Raw genomic sequence first — 22414 nt, forward strand, 5'->3', positions numbered from 1 at the left:
TGCAGCGAGGACACAAAACACTGGAAGCTTCCTCTTGTAATTCACATCTCTTCTTATGTAACCTATCAGGGAGAACGTGGATTATTATGAAGCTGCTGCTCTGTCAGAAGTTTCTGCTTTAAATCTGTTTGGATGTTTAAATTTGACTCTCCTCTCTAGTCTTTTCTTTCTGTGAGCCCTGAGGAGGACTTTATTATTATTATTATTCACAATGAATCACATAGTTTTATGAATAATAACTGCAAATAGTCACCTCAGGGCTTCATGTTGCTTTTGACCTCATTAATGCAGATTAAGAGACACTTCACCCATAAAGTGAGTTCATCCAGATGGGACTGAGCCAGACTGCTCGCTGCATTGGTCACTGCAGGGCACACTGCAGGGCACACTTTAGTCAAATCATGTGGATTTACTCACCGAGTCAAATATGATATATTGTTGATATTATTGGAACATCTGAGTTAAAGTAAACCACACAACAGAAATACAAGTGTTGCTGCTTTTTATCTTTCAATACAAGAAATTATAATATTTCAACACAGTCTCATGGCAGTTTGTGAAATTTAATCTAAATTTATTTCTTTCGTGTACATAGACATGAATTTCCCTTTTCTTTTGTGAACATCAGCACGACTTTCAACAACACATTTTTTGTGCATTTTCCTACGAATGTCCAGCAATGTCCACTCCGATCTTTTCAAAATAAAACTACTTAGTTAGGTTTAGGAGAAGATTGACTTGGATAGGTTTAGGAATAGATTGACTTGGTTAGGATTAGGAAAAGATCGACTTGGTTAGGTTTAGGCAACAAACTACTTAGTTAGGTTTAGGAAAAGATCGACTTGGTTAGGATTAGGAAAATATTGGCTTGGTTAGGTTTAGGAAAAGATCAACTTGGTTAGGTTTAGGAAACAAACTACTTAGTTGGATTTAGGAAAAGATTGGCTTGGTTAGGTTTAGGCAACAAACTACTTAGTTTGGAAAAGAAGGAAAAGATGGTGGTTTGGATTTAAATATCTCCAGAAGTGCTGTAACTTAAGTACAGAAGTTACGTTACAAATAAATCAACTTTGACTTCTGATTTCGCAGGGGACATGAGCAGCGGTCTCCTGGTGAAAGTCTGGTGTTTTTTGACCCACCCATCCATCCCGACGTCCTCCCTATGTGGCTTTTGCCGCTCTTTATACTTCCCGTTAAGAAAAATATACGCTGAGTTAGAGACGTCTCTTTCCCAATGTAAGTCTATGGGGAAAAGTATTTTTGGGCCCAATGGCATCACGTTTTAGTACCGCCGTTTGGCCACTACGAAAATTGAAATCAACGGCGGGCGCTCTTCCTGAGGGCTTGGCTGGGAGCAGCAGCCCGCGAGGGAAAGCGTTCGTCCAATCAGATGCCGAGTGCCTTTTGTCTAGTGGCAGCCCATCAAGCCTCCAATGCTGGGAAGCCAAGGCCTATTTGAAAGTGGCTGGGTCACGCGTCATTAACGCGTCATATCTTTGGGGTACAACACATGTGCAGTAAAATCTGGTCAGCACTTGCCGAAATTGACACACAACCCAGTTACACTGCGCATGTTTTATACCCCATACCCCAACACCCGTGTCCAGCCTCCTTCAATAAGCCTTGTGAGAAGCGAGGCGATCCCCCACGATAAAAACGCCCCTGTGGACATTTACCATTACCGTAGCATTTATACGTGGTTGTGTTTTCATCAGTACAGGATACATGGCGTACAAATGACACACAGAAATCAAGAAAAGCGTACTTGTTGCACTTTAAACCCCTTGCGCATTTATGTGGCATTTATTCGCCTCTTCGATGAGTGGGCTGGATGATGGACAGTTATGGTGGCCCACAGGGTAAGTGATGTGAGGTCTTTATTGCCATATTGTGAATGTAGAAATGCATCAGGAGCCTCCCCATTGGAGTAAATGTAGAGTGTCTAAGAGGGTGGTTGTTCTGCCTCAGTGTGTCACATCACATCATTACTCGCACTCGGCCGGCCCGCTGGCTCGGCAGTAATCACCATCCTCTTGCTACATGAAACCTTGTTAGTCAGCTGAAATTATGAGGCGACGCCCCGGAGGTCCGACCATGATGCAGCCGCTATTTATCGGAGTTCATGACCTGAGTGTGTGCAGAGGAAATAAACACTGAGTGTGTTATTATTACTGCTGGGAGAGATATACCCACACAAATACTGTCACTGCAAACACACACCATCCTCTGGCTCTGTGTGCAAACTACTAATGATTACTCTCTTTCATCTGCAGATAATGACAGCATGTTTACTTGCTTTTTAACCAAACTATTCAAAGATAATGATGTAATTATGAGGTAATCTTAAAACCTCAATTATTGAACTTCAAACTTTTTTTCAAGATGAAAACAAATCTCATTATCTGGAGATAAACTTCGTGGCTTCAAGCTGTCAGAGAGAGAGAGGCATCACACGGCAACAGAGAATAAATTAACCACTCACATTGTTTGTTATCTTGAGATAATGAGATGAAGCTGATTATTAAATTGTAATCACAAGATAACAGTTTGACATGTTGAGATCATTTTTTGTCTCACTTGTTATCTTGGAAGCTCCACAAACACGTTTTGGTATCAGGAACAAGAAATTAGATAATTAAGTTCAAACTAAATGGTTTGTTATCTCGAGATGACAAGATAATGAAAACAAAATGTATTTTATTACAGGACAATTGTGATTATTCAGGCTGGCGTTGGTGGTAGTGAAGGGAAAGGAGAGTTGAGGAGATGTGTTGGTGCAGGTCTATCTGGAGAGTAGAGAGCAGGAGCTAGTGGAGGCCAGCAGGAAAACAAACTGGTAACAAACACTAGCTGGAGCTGGAAGCATGGCACATTGACAAACCATGAATGGACACTATCCAGCAGAGACTGGCTGGTAGAGCCGGGTTTTAAAGAAGAGAAGCGGAGCTGGTTTGATTGGTGTGCAGGTGTGCTGATTGCAGATTATGACCAGGTGCGTTGTGAGAAAGAGAGCGAGGACAAGAGGAGGCGGACAACGAGCAAACAGACAAAACCAAAACACACCGAGAATACATCACTCTTACTAAAAAATAATTAAAACTCACTCCACATAACAACAACCATAACAAGATGAATGTATTCCAACTAGGGCTGTCAAAAATGTCAAAATGTACCTCAAAGGCAGATTTGTCAAGTATTTAATACTCTTATCAACATGGGAGTGGGCAAATATGCAGCTTTATGCAAATGTATGTATATATTTATTATTGGAAATTAATTAACAACACAAAACAATGACAAATATTGTCCAGAAACCCTCACAGGTACTGTATTTAGCATAAAACAATATGCTCAAATCATAACATGGCAAACTGCAGCCCAACAGGCAACAACAGCTGTCAGTGTGTCAGTGTGCTGACTTGACTATGACTTGCCCCAAACTGCATGTGATTATCATAAAATGGGCATGTCTGTAAAGGGGAGACTCGTGGGTACCCATAGAACCCATTTTCATTCACATATCTGGAGATCAGAGGTCAAGGGACCCCTTTGGAAATGGCCATGAAATGGCCTTTTTTCCTCGCCAAAATTTAGTGTAAGTTTGGAGCGTTATTTAGCCTCCTTCTTGTCAAGCTAGTATGACATGGATTGGATTCATTAGGTTTTCTAGTCTCATGTGATACCAGTATCTTCACTCTAGCTTTAAAACTGAGCCCACTACAACTTAAAAATTGCAAGTTACGTTAATGTGTTAAAGAAATTAGTGGCATTAAAACAAATTTGTGTTAACGCGTTATTATCATGTTAACTTTGACAGCCCTTAAAAATAAGTCAACGTTACTTTGACCCATCCACCTCCCCTCCCTCCGCCCTGAACGGACTCTCTCGCTATTAAAACTACATCACTTGCTCCGACCGTCTGTTGACGCCGCGGGTGGGTTCACATTTGAGTTAGTTGAAAGCTCGGTTTGTCACTGTTGCTATAAAGGGTGCCTCCGTGCGTCAGTTTTCGATGCTCAGGGGCGCTGACCAAACGGCGGTATTTGACGAGTTGGGAGTGAGAACAGGTTGCTAAATGCATCTGTGTTGAAGTGTGAGGTGATGGCGTTGTAGTAAATGTAATTATGACAGAAGTAAGTGGACTGTAACTCTACCGGAGACGTGTGTTAAACCTGAAAACATTTACACTGAGAGCACCGCTGACCTCATTAAACCACTGCACTGTGTGTGTGCTTGTGCGTGTGTGTGCGTGTGTGATAATGGCGGCTGTATTTTCACAGACCACTAGTTTCCTTACAGCAGCAGCAGCAGCTTTATGTGATGAAAGCTTCATGGAGGCTCGTATACGGAGGAGCAAAGTCCACCTCAGTGTTTATAGGCTGGACTGTCTTCTGTCTTTACGTAACGAGCTGCTGCTCTTTGTCCTCCTGCTTTTATTCATCTACTCTTGGTTTATCTTCTTTTATATGAAGCCCTAATAAACATTATACATGTTCCTGCTGCTCACTGGTGCTTTAATCCAAAGACTTTTCACCAGTAATTTTACCTGATTAAGGTTCAATTCTACCAGCAGAAGTTATTCAGAAGTCTCAACCTTGAATCAAACAGTCACACGTTATTTTATCTCAGCAGATCTGCAGAAAATGACTCTGCAGCCTATTCATTTGCATTTCTACCACAAAGCTTCACGTGAAATTTGTACAAATTGTACTTTTTCAGTTAAAGTCAGGGTTGGTAAAGATTGTGGAATTTTTTTTGTTATATTAGTTGAAATTCTCATTACATCCTGAAAGCAGTCAATAAATCAAATGCTCTCAAAAAAAACCAGACAAAGTCGCAGGACTGTAACAAACCCGTCCAATCATTTCAACAGTCTCACAACAGTTTGTGAAATAGTCACAAAGTTTATTTGATTCGTGTTCATAGAGAATTTTTTTTTCTTTCATGCAGCTCAGCACGACTTTCAACAACGTACTTTTTGTGCTTTTTCCTACGAATGTCAGGCAACCCATAATGCATGAGTCAATTTCCGCTCCAGTCTTTTCAAAATAAAACTACTCAGTTAGGTTTAGGAAAGGTTGGTGTTTTGGGTTAAAATAACACCAGAAGTGCTGTAACTTAAGTACGGAAGTTATGTGACAAATAAATCAACGTTGACTTCTGGTTTCACACGGGAACAGCGATCTCCTGGTGAAAGTCTGGTGTTTTTAGACCCACCCTTCCACCCCGACCTCCTCCCTACACGGCATTCGCCGCTCTTTATACTTCCTGTTTCACAATTACGTAGATTACATACAAATTGATTTCGTGCTGATCATCACGAAAAAAAATTGAAATTTGTGTCTATGTACACGAATCAATAGGTTCAATTTCGTGTCTATTTGACGAACTGCTGTGCGACCGGACTGATCATTTCATTCGGCCCGACCCGGCTGGGTTTTTAGGTTGGATCTTTTAAAAAAATCTAGTCTACTCTTGCTAGTTTCTCAAGATCACCCACCCTGCCTTTAAGAAAGCAAAATTGTCAGTTTTACTTAAATTTTATATCCCCAAATTTAGATAAAAGTATAATTATCATACAAAATAATTTCAGAATACAAAATCATCTCTTTTAGAAAAAACAGAACATTTCTGTGAGAACATTATCATTACTATTATTATTACTATTATTATTATACATTATTATTTTAAATATATGAAGGCTCACGATATGAAAAATGTTCTGCAAAGCAATTTAGGGAAAAGTGGATTTTTGGCATGAACGTGAGGATCAGACCTATTTATACTGAGGTCTGATTGATTTCTACTTCAAGTGCTGCAACATGCTGCTGTGACCGGACAGATCCAACCAGAGTGCTTTTAAAAAAACTCATTAATAATGAATCTACTCATAACAGTCACGAGAGTTATTTTCTCTTCATTTCCTTCAACAGATCTGGAGAAAATGACCCATCTGCAGCCCGCAAACATTTCCACCGTTGAGTTCGTCTCAGGGGAAATCTGTGCTTATTTGTACAAATTGTACATTTGCGTTTCAGTTACGGAAGCAAAATCATGAGCAGCCTCACCCCAGTTAGCTTCACATAAATATGAACCAAAACTAAGAACAATGAAGCAGCAATTTCTGCTATTTAGATAAAAGTATAGTTATCATACAAAATAATAATTTATTTTAGAAAACCACAAATTTCTGTGAGAACATTTAATAATTCTTTATTGTGTCTTTAAATACATCAAGGCTCATGACATGAAAAAATAAGTTATTATGCAAAGTAACTAGGGAAAAGTGAATTTTTGCCATGAATGTGAGGACCAGACCTATTAATACTGAGGCCTGATTGATTTCTATACTGCAACAAGCTGACTGGACAGATCCAACCAGAGCGCATTAAAAAAAAAAATGTGATTCCAGTAGAAGTTAATAGGGCAGATGAGTTATTTTCTCTTCATTTCCTTCAGCAGATCTGGAGAAAATGACCCATCTGCAGCCTGCAAACATTTCCACCGTTGAGCTCGTCTCAGGGGAAATCTGTGCTTATTTGTACAAATTGTACATTTGCGTTTCAGTTAAGGAAGCAAAATCATGAGCAGCCTCACCCCAGTTAGTTTCACCTAAATGTTACAACCTAGAATATGTACCAAAGATGAAAACTATTGGACAACATTTTTGTGCTATTTAGATGAAAATACAAATGTGGTCATTATAATCCATGTTAGAAAAAAACACATGAGAACATGTAACTATTCATTATTTAGCTTTTAGATATATTATGGTTCATGATGTGAAAAATGTGATGCAAAAGATGTAATTTATAGTTAAAAGTGAGTTTTTGGTACAAACTGAGAACAAGGCAGCGTTTTCTGTACTAATCAGATGAAAACACATATGTAGTAATAAAAAATAGTCATAACTTTTCACACATTTCATGTTTGTTTTAGAGCTGAAATGATCTGTTTTCACACTTGATTAATTATTAAATTAAGTATTTTTTTCAAGCAAAAATACCAAACACTTACTGAATCCAGCTTCTGAAACTCTTTTGTTTGTCTTATTTGATAGAAATCTGAATATTTTGGGGGGGTTTCGTCTGAAACAAATTATTAATTTGAAGTCATATATTTCGGTTTTAGGAAATTCTAACAAAAAGTTTCACAATTTTTGGACCAAACGATGAATCAAGAAAATAAACAGCAGGTTAATTGAACATAAGTGTCAGTTTCTACTTATATTTATGCTCGTGATATGAAAAATGTATGTAATGTTTTCCAATTATTTAACTTAGTTAAAAGTGAATTTTGGGGTATTAACATCAATATTTTTAGCCCTGGGCCGTGATTGGTTGACAGTGGCAGCTCAAATCAGAATGAAATGCTGCTAACTGGACTGACTGGACAGATTTGGATGAGCCAACCAGACTGGAGAAACTCAGCTGTGACGCATGGCAGAAGAAAATGTTTCAGAAAATATAAACTCAACCTCTCAAACAGAGCTTAACCTTTAAAATGTCTCAAATAAACATCTCTGATCTTTAAAGAAACAGAAGACATTTATGTTTCCTTTAAGTGGTCTGCTGCCAACAGAAACGCGTAAACATTTATCTTCATCTTCTCAAATAAAAGTCACCCCTGTTAAAAGTCTCAGATACAGACTGCAGCTCTGAGGCTGCTGGCATGTAAACACTGGAGACTGGACCCTGAAGGCATCACAGCCTGCTGCCCTGCTTGTCACATCTCAACAGAGACCTTAAACAGCAAAAAACCCTGAATCAATGTCAACACCAATTAAATGTTTTATTCTCCAAACATCGTTTTTTAAGGTTGCAAAGGCAGTTTCTTCAAATACATTCACCGACTCAAGCTCGAACATTTTACACAACAGCCACAACAAACTATAATATTCCACAGAATGATGTTTGAGGCAGCTCAGTCCTCCCTGCAGCACAGTGACCAGAGATTCCTCTGCTGGGAACATAAAGTCTGCACAGAGAGAACTTTAGAGAACGAAGCAGCATTGGATGAGACACTGAGCCTAAAAAAACCAAAGAGTCAGCATCCCAAAACCCCCAAAACAACATCCCAGTCGGACTCAGAGCAGTCAGCTGAAGCAGAAACGCAGCTGGATGCCTTTACGCACAGGTGCGCAATTTACGCACGACTGTTATTTCTCTCCTTTGATGTTTGTCACCTTTAAATTGTGATTAAAATATATACAATCCCTTTGATGCAAAGTCAAAAAAGCATCTAATACGCCACGTATAGCGGTATCCGGTCCTTTAGTGGTTTATTATTGGATTTGGCACAATCGGAACAGGAGCCCAAATCACGAACCTGTAGTGTTTCGTTTAAAGAGGTAAAAACTCCAGCAACACGAGATTTTCTTTCTGTCTGTCAGTTTAAAGGTCCCATATTGTAAAAAGTGAGATTTTCAGGTCTTTTACATTATAAAAAAGGTTTAAGTGCTTTATAAATACTGTTAAACTATCAAAACGCTCGATATTCGGAGAAATACCCACAGCCCGTATTCAGAAATTGTGCGTTTGAAACAAGCCGTTAGGATTTCTGTCCATTTGTGATGTCACAAATATACAATATTTAGACCATTACACGGTTTTAAACGTAAACATTCTAAATGTGTCCCAGTTTATTTCCTGGTTGCAGTGTATGTTAATGACATCAGCTGACAGGAAGTAAACATGGACCCAAACTGATGCCTAGCAAGGCAATTCTGTTGCAATTCCGTTGAAATGCAGTAAAACGGAGCGTTTCAGACAGAGCATGAATACAGGTGTATTCAGACAGACAGTATGAGGAAAATAAAGTTTTTTTTTAACATTACAGCATGTAAACATGTTCTAGTAGAAACACAAAATACAAGTATGAACCTGAAAATGAGCATGATATGGGACCTTTAAAGTGTGGTTTTACTTCTGCAGCGCGTCAGTGTCGCACTGGTTCGTTAAAACAGAGAGTCTGCATCCTAAAACCCCCAAAACAACATCCCAGTCGGACTGAAACGCAGCTGGATGCCTTTACGCACAGGTACGCAATTTACGCACAATTGTTATTTCTCTCCTTTTATGTTTTCACCTTAAATATTGATTAGAATATATACAATCCCTTTGATGCAAAGTAAAAAAAAGTATCTAATACGCCACGTATAGCTGTGTCCGGTCCTTTAGTGGTTTATTATTGAATTTGGCACAATCGGAACAGGAGCCCAAATCAAGAACCTGTAGTGTTTCGTTTAAAGAGGTAAAAACTCCAGCAACACGAGATTTTCTTACATTATAAAGAAGGTTTAAGTGCTATATAAATACTGTTAAAGGTGCGTAAATTGCGCACCTGTGCGTAAAGGCATCCAGCTGCGTTTCAGTCCGACTGGGATGTTGTTTTGGGGGTTTTAGGGGTTTTGTGATGCAGACTCTCTGTTTTAAAGTCTGGTTTTACTTCTGCAGCGCGTCCGTGTCACACTGCTCCGTTAAAACAGAGAGTCTGCAGGTGTCCGTCTCCACGTTGTTCAGCGGGATGACAACCTGCGTGTCGTTGTCCTGGTCCGGGTCCTCCAGCTCCATCTCCTCTGCTCTCACGGTCCCGGAGAACGGCCTTAGACCGTGACAGCTGGTAATCCCGGTGGTGGGCGAGGAGGAGGAAATCCTCCAGAACAGATCCTTCATCTTCTTGCGGAACTCGCGTCTCATGAGGCAGTAGAGCACCGGGTTCAGGCAGCTGTTGGTGTGCGCCAGACACACGGTCAGCGGGTGCACGTACGTGTGCACCATGTAGTACGTCTTGTCCCAGTTGACCAGGTTGAACTTCACCAGGACGCCCCAGAAGGTGATGGCGTGGTTGGGCATCCAGCAGACGAAGAAGGAGAGCACCACGATGGTGACGGAGCGGGTCACCCTGGACCTCCTCCTCTTCCTCTGCTGCTGCTGCTGCTGCTTCACCTCGGTGTTGTTGTTCATGCTCCGCAGCCGGACGAAGCGCAGCAGCAGCAGGTAACACACGGTGACGGTCACCATGGGTACCACGAAGGCCACCAGGATCTTCTGGAGGTGGTAGAGAGCCAGCCACGACTGGCCGTCCGGGTCCGGGAAGCCCAGCAGACACAGCCTCTCTCCGGCCACAATCTTTACCGTGGAGAAGATAGCCGTGGGTAAAGAGGCCACCGTGGCGGAGACCCAGAGCCCGGCGATGACCCAGCGCACCGGGCAGCACACCCTCCGCCGGGTCCGGTCCTTCAGCGCCGAGGCCACCGACCAGTAGCGGGTGACGCTCATGGCGGTGAGGAAGAACACGCTGGCGTACATGTTCATCACCGTGACCGAGAGGGTGATCTTACACATGGCGTTTCCAAAGGGCCAGCTGAAGTCCAGAGCCGTGTCCACCGCCCAGAAGGGCAGCGTCAGCACGAACTGGAAGTCGGTGACGGCCAGGTGGAGGATGAACAGGTTGATGCTGCTGGAGGAGGAGGAGGAGCGGTTCTTCTTCCTCCGTCCGCCGCCGCAGCAGCGCGCCTTCATCAGGTAGAAGACCAGCAGGTTGCCGAGCAGCCCGGCGGCGCACACCACCGAGTACACGATGGAGATGAGGATCCGCAGCGCCGAGGAGCCGTCCGCCGGCACGTCGATGTCATCCAGGCTGCTGAAGAACCGGTCAGAGGAGGACCGGTTCCAGGAGGAGGTGGACGTGGTGGTGTTTTGGTTCCACAGCTCACTTTCCATCCTCTCCGGTAACGAACCCGACCGGAGTCCTGCAGCGCGCATCACCTACTGCTGCGCTTCTGGAGAAAAGCTTCCAGGTGCGCAGCAGAGTTCCCAAAGCTCATGTTAACACTTCACTGGGACCAGGACCAGGATCGGGACAAGGAGCAGGAGCAGGAGCAGGAGCAGGAGCAGGAGCAGGAGCAGGAGCAGGAGCAGGACCAGGACCAAGACAAGGACCAGGAGCAGGAGCGGGAGCAGGAGCAGGAGGAGGACCAGGCACTCTAAACTGAACTCACCGGAGCTTCTTTCACTACCGCCGGTTACTGCTTCACTGATGTGCCTCGTGTGCGCGCAGCTCACTTTATGTTCTGCTGGTGCCCGAGGAGGCGCGTGCCCGATGGGGGACTGGCGTGTCAACCCCCCCCCTCACCTGCCCCTGTGTGTCCCATAAAACTGCAGGCTGATAAGTCACCTGTTTCAACCTGTAAATCATTCAGCGTTTTTATAATAATATTATAGGAGACTCAAGCTGGTGTGTTCCAAAAAGACTCAAGCAGCATGAAGCGACCATTTGTCAAAACAATCTAAATCTAACTTAAATCAAAGGGCCACTGATGCATCATGGGTATGATGTGGTTTACACAGGCAGAAGAGTCCATTGTCCATGCAACATGTGTGTGTCTCTGATGATTTATTCATCCAAAAGCAAGCAGAGGAAGCACAAAGCACACAAAAATAAATATACTTAAAGGGACTGTTTGTAACTTTTTACACGTATAAATCTACCGGGTCGGTGTCCCATGCGCGTTCGCGTGTGGCTACGCTGTTCAGACGAGACTCCAACACAAACTACACGGAAGCACCAAAACCACAAAGTTATATCTAGTGAAGCCCGTCTTGCAAAACAGTGTTGGCCGCGGTTAGAGGACGCGGGGGACACCGTAGCTTTGGTCTCCAGGGCCGGAGTCTCTGCTCCTCTGCCTGCTTGCCTTCACTCACACACCGCGCGCGTTCTCGCGCTCCACTCTTACGTGCATGCGCGCTCACTCCACACTGCAGAAGAGTTAGTTTAGCTCTGAGAATATCTAGTAAATGTACAGTGGACGTTTGTGCAGAAATAACTGCTGCAGCTCCTCCAGACCAACAGAGGTTTTCTGTGTCTTGTGAAGTGACGGGACTCCGCAGCGAGAAATGTTATCGTCTCCGACCGGGTGCCGGTGTCTTCCCTGTTCTCTCCGGTCGCGGTCGGGAGGCTGAAGCAGGAAAAGCCAACACTAGGATCAGATCTAAATCATGTTCATGGAGAGACCTTCGTCTGGTCAGCTAACATTACTGCCAAGCAGGTGAAATATAGAGTGATATTGTGGTTTTAGCTGACGTGTGTCGCCTCACTGTTTTGAGCGATGCTCGTTCATGTCTATTTAGAGCGAGCGCAAGCAACAGGACGCTGACTTTCGTTGACTTAACGGCCACAGGTGTTGCTGTTAACAAGCATTTCTGAAAGTTACAAACAGTCCATTTAAGAGGAAAAATAATTAAACTAAATAAATAACAAGCAAAAGAAAACAGGATCAAAAATCAAATCCAAATAAAGTAAACATCTAGAATAATAAATCAAACAATACTTCTTATTATTAGTAAAACAACAACTAAATACTAACAATTAAATAGCTCCCACACAGCATAAATGGAATTTAAGATAAAAAAACAACAACATTAGTTTTAACCCACAAAACAATTTAATTAAAGAGCGAATCAATGTGTTTTGAAATGAATAAATATTAGAAACTGTGTCACACCAGAGGCCTGTACTACGAAGCAAGATTTGTGGTTAGCGAGGTAACTTCAGGGTTTTCCGTCCTACGAAGGTGAATCACTTCGTACTGGGTTAGATCGCCATGGTAACCTGCTCCGGAGCAGGTTATGTTCCAGATAAGAGATCAAGTCGTATAAAAGCACCGCCTTCTGACCAATCAGAGCTCGGTGAGCAGATCGTATGATGATATTACACGAATACGAAGAAGTTACAGTTATAATCCAGACTGAAAACAACACAGTTTAAACTGACAGATGCAGAAAAGACAGCTGGATTACCTCTTTGAATTATGTTTTTGTATTTATTTTTTTACTTGCTCCGTTTCACACCGCCTGAGACAGGATGCAGCTGAAAGAAGGTTGAAATAGTCACACACGCCGCAACTTTGTTAATGGGCATAAGTAGGTGTAATTCATTCATTCATTACACGTTGTAAAGCTATTTATATTTAGACGACTACATCTGACTTTTGAATATTCCGTTAAATTAATAAATCTGTTAATTTACGCATTCACATATCGGGAGTTTTTTCTTTTGCCAGCTGTTCTTCCTGCATTTGGCAGCTTCAATTGTGTTAATTTTAGCCTGATTAAGTGTTTAACTTCTTGGTATTTGTCTAATATAGTCAAGTCAAGTCAATTTGATTTCTATAGCACAAAATCACAAATCACAAATTTGCCTCAGGGGGCTTTATAGGGGGCTTCTATGGTTTGCTCTTCCTTTGTAAAATGTGCCGCTCTGCCTGTCTGTCTGCAGGTCTGTGGACTTGTCCATGTTTGTGATTGGTCACATGCTACAGACACCCCCCTGTTCATGTGAACTTGCTCATTGCCAGATTGAGAAACCCTGGGTTGATTTACCGAGTTGATAACCAGCGTCGTAGGACCGCTCAGCGGGATCTCGTTTGTTAAGGTAAGTGAAGCCAGATAACGAGAAGACACCCTGGGTATGTTGAACTGGCTTCGTAGTACAGGCCTCTGGTTTCTACTGAAAATGATTTGTTGCACGTGTCAGTTCCTGCAAATGTTTTTTGGAGACTTGCACAGATCCCAGAACACCTAAACCAGCAGTGAGAAAATGTATTTTGCATTCTGAAATCAAACCCAAACCAGCTGTTGCTAAATGAACCAGAGCCAGATGTCACGTTTATGCTAAATAAAAAAAACAGGCAGTGAAAGTGAAAGGTTTATAAACTGTGAAGCACGCAGCCTCGGTAGGTACATGACAGACGCTTTTATGTTGCTGAAGGCACTCAGGTTTTGATTTTTTTGAACATCAGAGAGGCTGACGGATTCTAGAGTCCAAGAGTCCGAGCTGCCAAATAAAATCATGAAAATTTTAACTACCTGTTACTTTTTTTCAATGTTGTCATGAATAACGTGGTGTTGTAGATCTCCAGCATCTTTGTACAGCTCTGCAGGTCTCCCATGGGTGTATAAAGAGAACTGGATACAGCGTTGGAAGCAGGGAGCCGTTCATTCCTATGAGAGTTGCTCAGCAGAGCATGAAAACAAAATCAACTTCCACCTGGAAAAGTACCCAGATCTTCCGGCGATCTTCCACATCCATTGGGCCCATGGAACAGGCGCAGTAGCGTCCGCTCGGTCACATGGCTCGGTCACGGGGTCACGGGTTCACAGCCGTCACGTTTTCGTCACGGCTTGCTAACTCCGCCTCCCAACCCTCGCTCCAGCCTTGGTCTGAACGGGGAAAGGGAAATAACTCTGGATTCGGCTATTAATGCGTTTTACAACTTTTAGGACATAATAGTTTAAATAAGGGCTATTAGATTGTTCGTACTGGGAAGTTGATTTAAAAGAAAGAAAAATTATCCGCTGAGTTACAGACGTCTCTTTCCAAATGTAAGTCTATGGAAAAAGGTATTTTTGGGCCCAATGGCATCACCCAAAAATACTTTTCCCATAGACTTACATTAGAAAAGAGACGTCTGTAACTTAGAGGATAATTTTTTTGAAGTAAATAAACTTACGAACACTCTAATAGTCCTTATTTAAATCATTAGGTTTTTAAAGTTGTAAAACGCTCTAATAGCCGAATCCAGAGTTATTTCCCTTCCTCCGTTCATGTGAGTGAGACCCAGACCGAGGCTGCAGCGCAAGTCATGACGACAGCGTGACGTTGGGGCCCCGTGACCAAGTCATGTGACCGAGAGGACGCTACTGCGCATGTTCCATGTGCCCAAGATCCGGGTACTTTTCCAGGTGGAAGTCGAGCCATTTTGTCTTCATGCGCCAATGAGCAATTTTCATAGGAATGAACGGGGCCCCACCTCTAACGCTGTATCCAGTTCTCTTAATACATCCATGGGATGGGTGGGTCAAAAAACAAAGGATTTCATCCAGGAGACCGCTGTTCATGTCCCGTGTGAAAGCAGAAGTCAATGTTGATTTATTTGCCACGCAACTTCCGGACTTAAGTTACGGCACTTCCGGTCTTATTTTAACCCAAACCACCATCTTTTACTAAACTTAACTAAGTACTTTGCTGCCTAAACTTGACCGAGGCAATCTTTTCCTAAACCTAACTAAGTAGTTTTTTTTAAAAAGGCGTCACGTGTAATTGAAAGTCGTGCTGAGCGTCACAAATCAAATAGATTCAATTTCTTGACTATTTCACGAACTGCTGTTAGACAGTTGTTAGCTACATTTGGGGTTTTCAAGGCAAAATGTCTGCCATGAGAAAGATGACACCACTAACACTGTGAGCTGCTGGGCGTATAGACAGAGTCTGCAGATTGTTTGAGGCAGGCTTACGCACTGATCCCGGGTTCTGATCCAGAGCAACGCTAAAATTCAAAACAGCACAGCTTGGCCTTTCTGCTGTGAAAGCCAGTTTGTGTGTGAAGGCTGGTGATTGGCTGAGAGGTTAATCCTCTGGTGTTAAGGAGCTGAACTCTGCCGCTCTGCATGGCTCAACAATTATTTATGATTGGCTGAGAGTCTCAGCTGGAGGGAAATCACTCAGAAGAGCCAACAAACAAAAGGCCTCGAACTTTATCGGCTTGATTACACGTGAAATGTAAATGTGATTGTTTCTGCCTGATTTACAAAAGCTGATTGAATTACACACAGTCAACTCTTCTAACTCCTTTTAGTCCAGTGACTTTTAAGATCTTATTTTTTGTTCACAGTCGGGTTCATGCCCGAGGACATTTCAGGTTGTCATTTCAGCATATTGTAATTCAAGTGTTCTGAGAGATAACTAGACTTCTGCACCTCCTCATGGCTCTGTTTTCAGGCTGTAAAAAATCTAGCTCGGGACGGGAGACTTTGACCAATCACAGGTCATTTCAGAGAGAGAGCGTTCCTATTGGCTGTGCTCCGGCTGGTGGGTGGTGCTTGGTATTTCCTCAACTGATCTCAACATGGCTGCCGGGTCACAAACTTTCTCATTTCACAGCTAAACAGTACACTACAAGATGATTCTGAAAACATTTGAGGAGAGAAATAGGCATAACAGTAACAGAATATTGATTCATATTTGATCAGCGATTTGGCGAGTGATTGACCGCTGCTCAGAGACGGCAGACTCCAGATCAGCTCCTCGGGATGCATTGGGATGTCCAAAATGGAGCGCTGGGATTGATTTCCAAGTCACAAGCCGGAAGATCGAGGAGACGAGGAGGCACAAAATCGGGAAATGAGAAGCAGCTGTGGTCAAACACATTTCTTGTATACTGCTTGCTAAATCTGTGACAATTATTATTTATTGAGTAGACATGAGATCATAGGGAGCATTAAAAAAAAACAAGGAGGTGATCTTTAAAAAAAAAAAAGCAACCTAACTCTAAAAAAGATCTCCTCCCCAGGGTTGGACACCAAAGGTCTTTTGCATATTATAATAAATCATGTGTATGTTCTTCTCCTGTGGTGTCGTCCTGTCCTGATAGAAGCAGATTCATTCTGCTTGTTGAAACAGACCACAGCGGTAAACCAGCAGGTTTGTTCACCTGCAGCCTGAACTCATCATAATGATAAATGAATGATAAGTCGGGTCTGTTATCTCCTTTCCATATTTTCATTTCATTAGGACACTCAGGTAAACTACAAGTGCCAATATTTAGAAAAGGCACACTTAAAACATCATATCAGCAAGTGTACATAAAACACAGGACAACAGTCGGGAGTTCTCCAATAACCATGAGCACTACGACAGGATGCAGTGATTTATATTGTCAACTCATAAACCGTTGCTGTATTTCAACCCTGACGTCTACAAAATACATTTATATACAACTAAATTCCTTTGTGAAATGTGTATAAACCACAGAGTGGTATAAATCACGCCGTCGGCGTTTGGTTCCGCTGCACAAGGCACCCTTTTAGCGCCGGGATTAATTATAGTGAAAATGTGACTTGACGTTGTGAACACGTGACACGAACGATCTGCTGATTGTAAAGTGGAAGTGAAACTTAACACACAGGAAGCGAACAGCGGTCTCCTGGATGAAAGCCTTGTGTTTGTTGGAATTATCCACCTCCCCGCCTCCCCGTCTCTTTCGCTCTTTAAACTACGTCACTACAGCCCTTTCTCTGAGCGTTTACTGTTGCCGCAGATGGGTTTACATTGTAGTTAATAGAAAGCCGAGGCTAAAGGGTGCCTTGTGCGTGACAGCGGGTTGGTGGCATCTGACAAAAGCTTCCACTATAATGAATGGCCCACGCTTCTGTTCTGTTGTGTTTAAGAAATCTAAATGGATGTCAAGAGATGAGTCAAGTAATTGTTTCAGCACTAAGGAGACGTTTTGGAGATGTTGACTCAGAATCAGCTCTCGTCAGGAAGATGGATTCACACATTTTGTATACCTGGGGTTGCTTCTGACAGGGTGTTATGTTAGAAAAGATTTTGTCTTAAAGTCATATCTTTGGAATACAGTGGAAACCGCTTAGAGTGATGAAAAAGTTTGGGACAGAATCATTCCTATACAAATGCTGTTTAAATAATTAGCTCATAGTAATCGAGTAGTCCGCTTGCAGTGTTTATTTTCAATCTTTTCATACATGACAATGTACGGAAAACTACGTTAGACTAACATTAGTTGAATTTTTGTTTTGTTTTCTACTTTACTCCCTTGATGCTTTGCCTGGCGGAACGTCTGCTTTCCGGCTGGATACGTGAGGCTGATGCCGCGTGCACATTGATATCATGTAAGGAAAAAGTTTTTTTTTTCTCTGAATGAAAAATGAATCTGAATGCCTAGTCATGTGATGCCCCCGAAGTGAAACTCTGCTGACCCTCAACCGACTCTGCGGCACATGCAGACCAGTGCCCGTCTCCCTCCATGCTGCTACCAGGTGACAGAACGAAGAGTCCCGGCAAACGAGCGCCGTTCCACATGCACGCTCGTGTTGCAGAGACGGATAAAAACGCCAACGCCTCACCCTTGGTGAGGGAAGCGGCAGAAAAATCGGCAGCGAGTCAAGTGAAGCGGTCCATTTCATACTTTGTAATCAAGCAATAAATATATAAATGTCAATTAGATGGTGATCTGCATGAGAAATTATGCACAACAACAATTCAGTTATAATAATCATCCTCTTATAATGATCAACTTGACCCTAACAGATGTGATCTCTATAAGAGGTTTCCACTGTAAATATTTCTCAGATGAGACTGCTGTCATCTCTTCTCACAGAAATGAGGGGGCTTCAACATTAATTAATATGTAGGCCTATAACGTGTGCCAAATGTAGATTTCATTTAATAAAAATTAGACCTTCTATCTTCCTCCACATCTGTGCTCTCTGCTGATGAAGGTGAAGATAATGAAGTCTCTCTTCTATCCTTTTCTCTGTGTAGAGAAGTTTTCTCTGTATTTTAGTCTCACCTCTGAAAACTTCTCGTCTTCCGCACAAATCTTATCCATCAACCCCTCGGTCACCTGCCAAACTCCATCACCTCACCCCCACCTCCATCACCTCCTGGACCTTAAAGCTGCCAGCTTGATGTCCTGAGAGCTGAATCCAGATCTGCTGTGACAAGGACACTGAGGTTGTTGTAATTCACCCAGTTTATCCCCACATCCAACCTACAGTCCAAGGTGTTCTTTTAAATCTTGCTCACGCTCAGAGAAGGCAGCAAACCATTCACTCTGCCTTTCACTTAAATCCGTGTTATTTATGAATCTCAATGAGTCCGGGAAGATTGATGGCCTCGTGGTCTGAGTTCACCACACAGCGAAGAGACGAAGGTCACCTTCAGCAAACGTTTGCGCTGTAATTTAAAACACTCTGCAACAGTTGAGCTGAGATTAGCTCCATACGTTCTCCACCTCGTGTGCCTGAGAGATAAGCTGCAATATGTTTACCCTTAATTGGTCAGATAGTGAGAGTGGATGAAGTTTCCCCTTTATACAGTAGAACGACTCATGCTGTGTTCACACCAAGAGCAAAGCGAATTTTTGCCTCGCTTTACTCGCGTGAGTTGGACCGCCAGTATCATTTGTGTTCATTCCCGCTAGACACGCCGGAAAGGAGAGAGGAGCTCCATAGATACCAACAACTTTTATTTCCTCCATCAACCAGGGAAGAAATAACCACTATTGCTGCTTTATACATGTTGTGGAAGTCACAGATAGGTCAGAAAACCAAACGGCGTAGTGTCTGGGTTCATAACATCACCCGGCGGCAAGCTGTATTCACATACAGTGTCATTGCACTGACTGCATAGCAAGCCGAACGTCGCTACTGCGGTATGAACCCAAAACAAACAGATTGTGCTGAGATTTAATTGCAATAAACAGATCAAAATTATGCTGAAATAATTACATAACGATGCTAATTTGTAAAAAGTCTGAACTCATGCTTCGTCAGGTCTGTTACCAAGACGACAAGCAAACAGATTTTAAAATGCTTGTTTTCTGAATGGAGTTTGGATGGATCAGTACCAGTCTATGCAGCTGCTCCATCAACACTCAACATAAAGTTATCTAGGCATAAATACGGCAGCGACGTTGTTGTTTCTACCATAGACAGTCTGTGGTTTCTACACAGAGTTTGGTCCGGTCTCTGTACAGATATGATGTACTATCGTAGCTCTGGGTGACCACAGACACAAACAAGATTTATTTCCTCCATTTTTGATTCAACAACGTCAGGACGTCAGTGAGGACAGGAGGACAATCTCAACGCTGAGAGGCTTTCACCACACAGCGTCACGCAAATGTATCGCTCCGAGTGAAATATTTCAACTCGAATTTCACGTGTTTGCGTTGCATCATTCGTTCCATTTGACTCTGTATGTAATCGCGCCATGCAAAAAGTTCGCTTCGCTCTTGGTGTGACCACTTCATCAGACTCAAGTCAAGTGAGTCAGGACTGACTAGATGCTTTTTTTCATAACGGGTTTGACAATTCCTGTTTGACATGTCGGACTCTTCATCATAGAGTTATCAGGATAGTGTCATTCTCAAATGAAGAAAAGCTGTTCGTCTACATCTGATATCCACGTCTGCAGTGAGCCACAAAACAAGAAGACACCAGAAAGAGGATGAAAACCTTTTTGGGCATATGCACTGGGTGAGCAACTCCGATGATTGATTATTGTGACGATTCCATTTAAATGAACTGAATTCAGTGAGAAACACGGCTGATTTAAATGCTGCTCCGATTGAAAAGGAAAGTTAATTAAAAGCTTCAGTGGTTAGTTCATGAGCTGCAGCTTGACGGGAGGATGAGGTGTGTTTGATTCATTGTGCAACACATCAGCAGACACCCGATAAACAACTTCAGGTTCTGTCTTAACTATGTTAGTACCCACAGGCTGCTTGTTGTACAGACGCTGTCAAAGCTGGTTTGATTAGAAATCATCAGTAACACATCTGACATGCTGTCTTAAACGTGTGTGATTACATGAGAGTCTTGTCAAGCTATCAAAGCTGGGTTGGCAGAGGTTGAATTGGGGATTTTAGACAGATTTACAGCTTAAGAGAGCTGACAAAATGAATAATAATACGTCTTCATATTTATAACTGCAGTAATTATGTTGCCTGAATCTGTTGACTCACAGAGCATTTTACAGGATATCTCACATTTTCGGTCTAATCCTGATTTTAAGAGGCTGAGTCATCATGTAGCATTCTGTTTCTTGTCAATCACCTCACACCCCGCAGGAGGAACTGGAAGTTGAGTCCAGTAAAATGCTGCCTAAGAACTTTAAAGTAACTGGTGGAGTAAAGTCAATAGGCTGCACCATTGTCTATAAGTGGACGTAGTCACCGTGATGTCACCCCATTGGTTTGTGGATCACAGTTTTGAAGCCTGAGTTAGACATTTTGTCCGTCGCCATCTTGGTTCTTGGCCGTCGCCATCTTAGTTTTTTGCAACCAGTAGTGACACGAGAGGTTGGAGCTAAGTGCAATTGAACGCTGAATAAGACACTTTTAGGCGACCAAAATGTTGTGTGAAAACACACTGTGAAAGGGTTAAAGTTCTAAGACGAAAACACGGACAACGCCATGGTAGCGACCTGTCAATCACAAGGTAGCCCCTGCCTTACAGCATCACCTGCTTTATGGTCTATTTGACTGTAAATGGGACCATAATTTACTAAATGAACATCATGCTGTATTGAAGAAGACGTGAAACTAGCGATTGAGACCATAAACTCATGTTTACAATGTTTACTGAGGTAATAAATCAAGTGAGCAGTAGGCTCATTTTCTCATAGACTTCTATACAATCAGACTTCTTTTAGCAACCAGAGGAGTCGCCCCCTGCTGGCTGTTAGAAAGAAAGCAGGTTTAAGGTACATAACGGTACATATTTAATCAACATTAAGTATGTTCTGCTTCTATGTAAATTTAAGTATTGGATCAGACTCTGTATCTGCAGGTATCCAATTTGATTGGGACATCCAGGGTTGGAAATTCGAAGGAGGAAGATTTGACACGTGACACATGTTCAGTATTTCCTTTTTTCCTCGTGAGATAAAAATCAAAAGCAGATAAATGTTCAGGCGATCTTCCTCTGAGGCTGGTTGGACCTTACGGGACAGAAAAAGTAATTGAAAGTGTTTGTCCATGACACATCAGTGAATTGGAGGCGGCGGCGGCTGGTAACCTGACCTGACCTGCACGGAGACAGTCAGCCGTAATACTCCTCTTGGCAATAAGTAGGCAAACGAGGTGTTGACATCCTGCATTATCATTACTCCAGTTAATGTTTAGTAATTAGAAACAACGGTGCTGCACAGATAGACACAGATGAGCTGCCACTATTGCTGTATTCATCCCATATCTGAGTAATTAGTGGGTAATCAGAGAAGACAGACTCTTACAGTGAGGTGACTAACAACATAGCATGGACCGCCTCTAGAATGTGTGAATGTGTGTGTGTGTGTGTGTGTGTGTGTGTGTGTAGGTATAACAGCTGAGTGACAGGTCCTGTTTCTCACCAGCTCTGCAGTCAGATGAGGATTTCATTTCAGGACGAGATATGTTGGCGGAGGTCGTAGTTTATTAATAGAAGAATCAAAGTGGCGACGAGGACACGAGTCAGATCCAATCACACTCGCAATCTCACTTGGTGCTCCCATGTCGGTCCTCCTCATGAGCAGCGTGACAGCAGTAAATGGAGCTAAATTCAGACCCAAATTTCTCTCACTGGTGCAATGCCAATGCAACCCCTGTCTCTTACAAAATCACGTTTCCACACAACTAAACTGCATCCTCTGTTACAATTGGAAGGAAACATATTTTCTCCCGGATTATGGTCGCACTTTTAAACAGTTTTAAACAGTTTTAAACAGTTTTAAACAGTTAAACACGTGGTTAACGTTGTAAATTGAAAACAAACAAAAAACGCAATACAACTTCTTGGTTAGGTTTAGTTTTGTGTTGTTAATTGATTTCCAATAATAAATATATACATAC

At 42.5% G+C, this 22414-nt stretch overlaps 1 protein-coding gene across 1 annotated transcript; it reads right to left on the reverse strand.

Moving 5' to 3' along the window:
- Positions 1 to 7772: 7772 nt before the first annotated feature.
- rxfp3.3b (relaxin family peptide receptor 3.3b) lies at positions 7773 to 11999 on the reverse strand. Its single transcript, XM_074633347.1, has one exon. The coding sequence runs from the start codon at positions 10764 to 10766 to the stop codon at positions 9444 to 9446; it is 1323 nt and encodes a 440-aa protein (XP_074489448.1). The 5' UTR covers positions 10767 to 11999; the 3' UTR covers positions 7773 to 9443.
- Positions 12000 to 22414: the final 10415 nt, after the last annotated feature.

This window comes from Sebastes fasciatus, chromosome 4 (assembly GCF_043250625.1).
Source record: "Sebastes fasciatus isolate fSebFas1 chromosome 4, fSebFas1.pri, whole genome shotgun sequence".
In the NCBI taxonomy this organism is placed as follows: Eukaryota; Metazoa; Chordata; class Actinopteri; order Perciformes; family Sebastidae; genus Sebastes; species Sebastes fasciatus.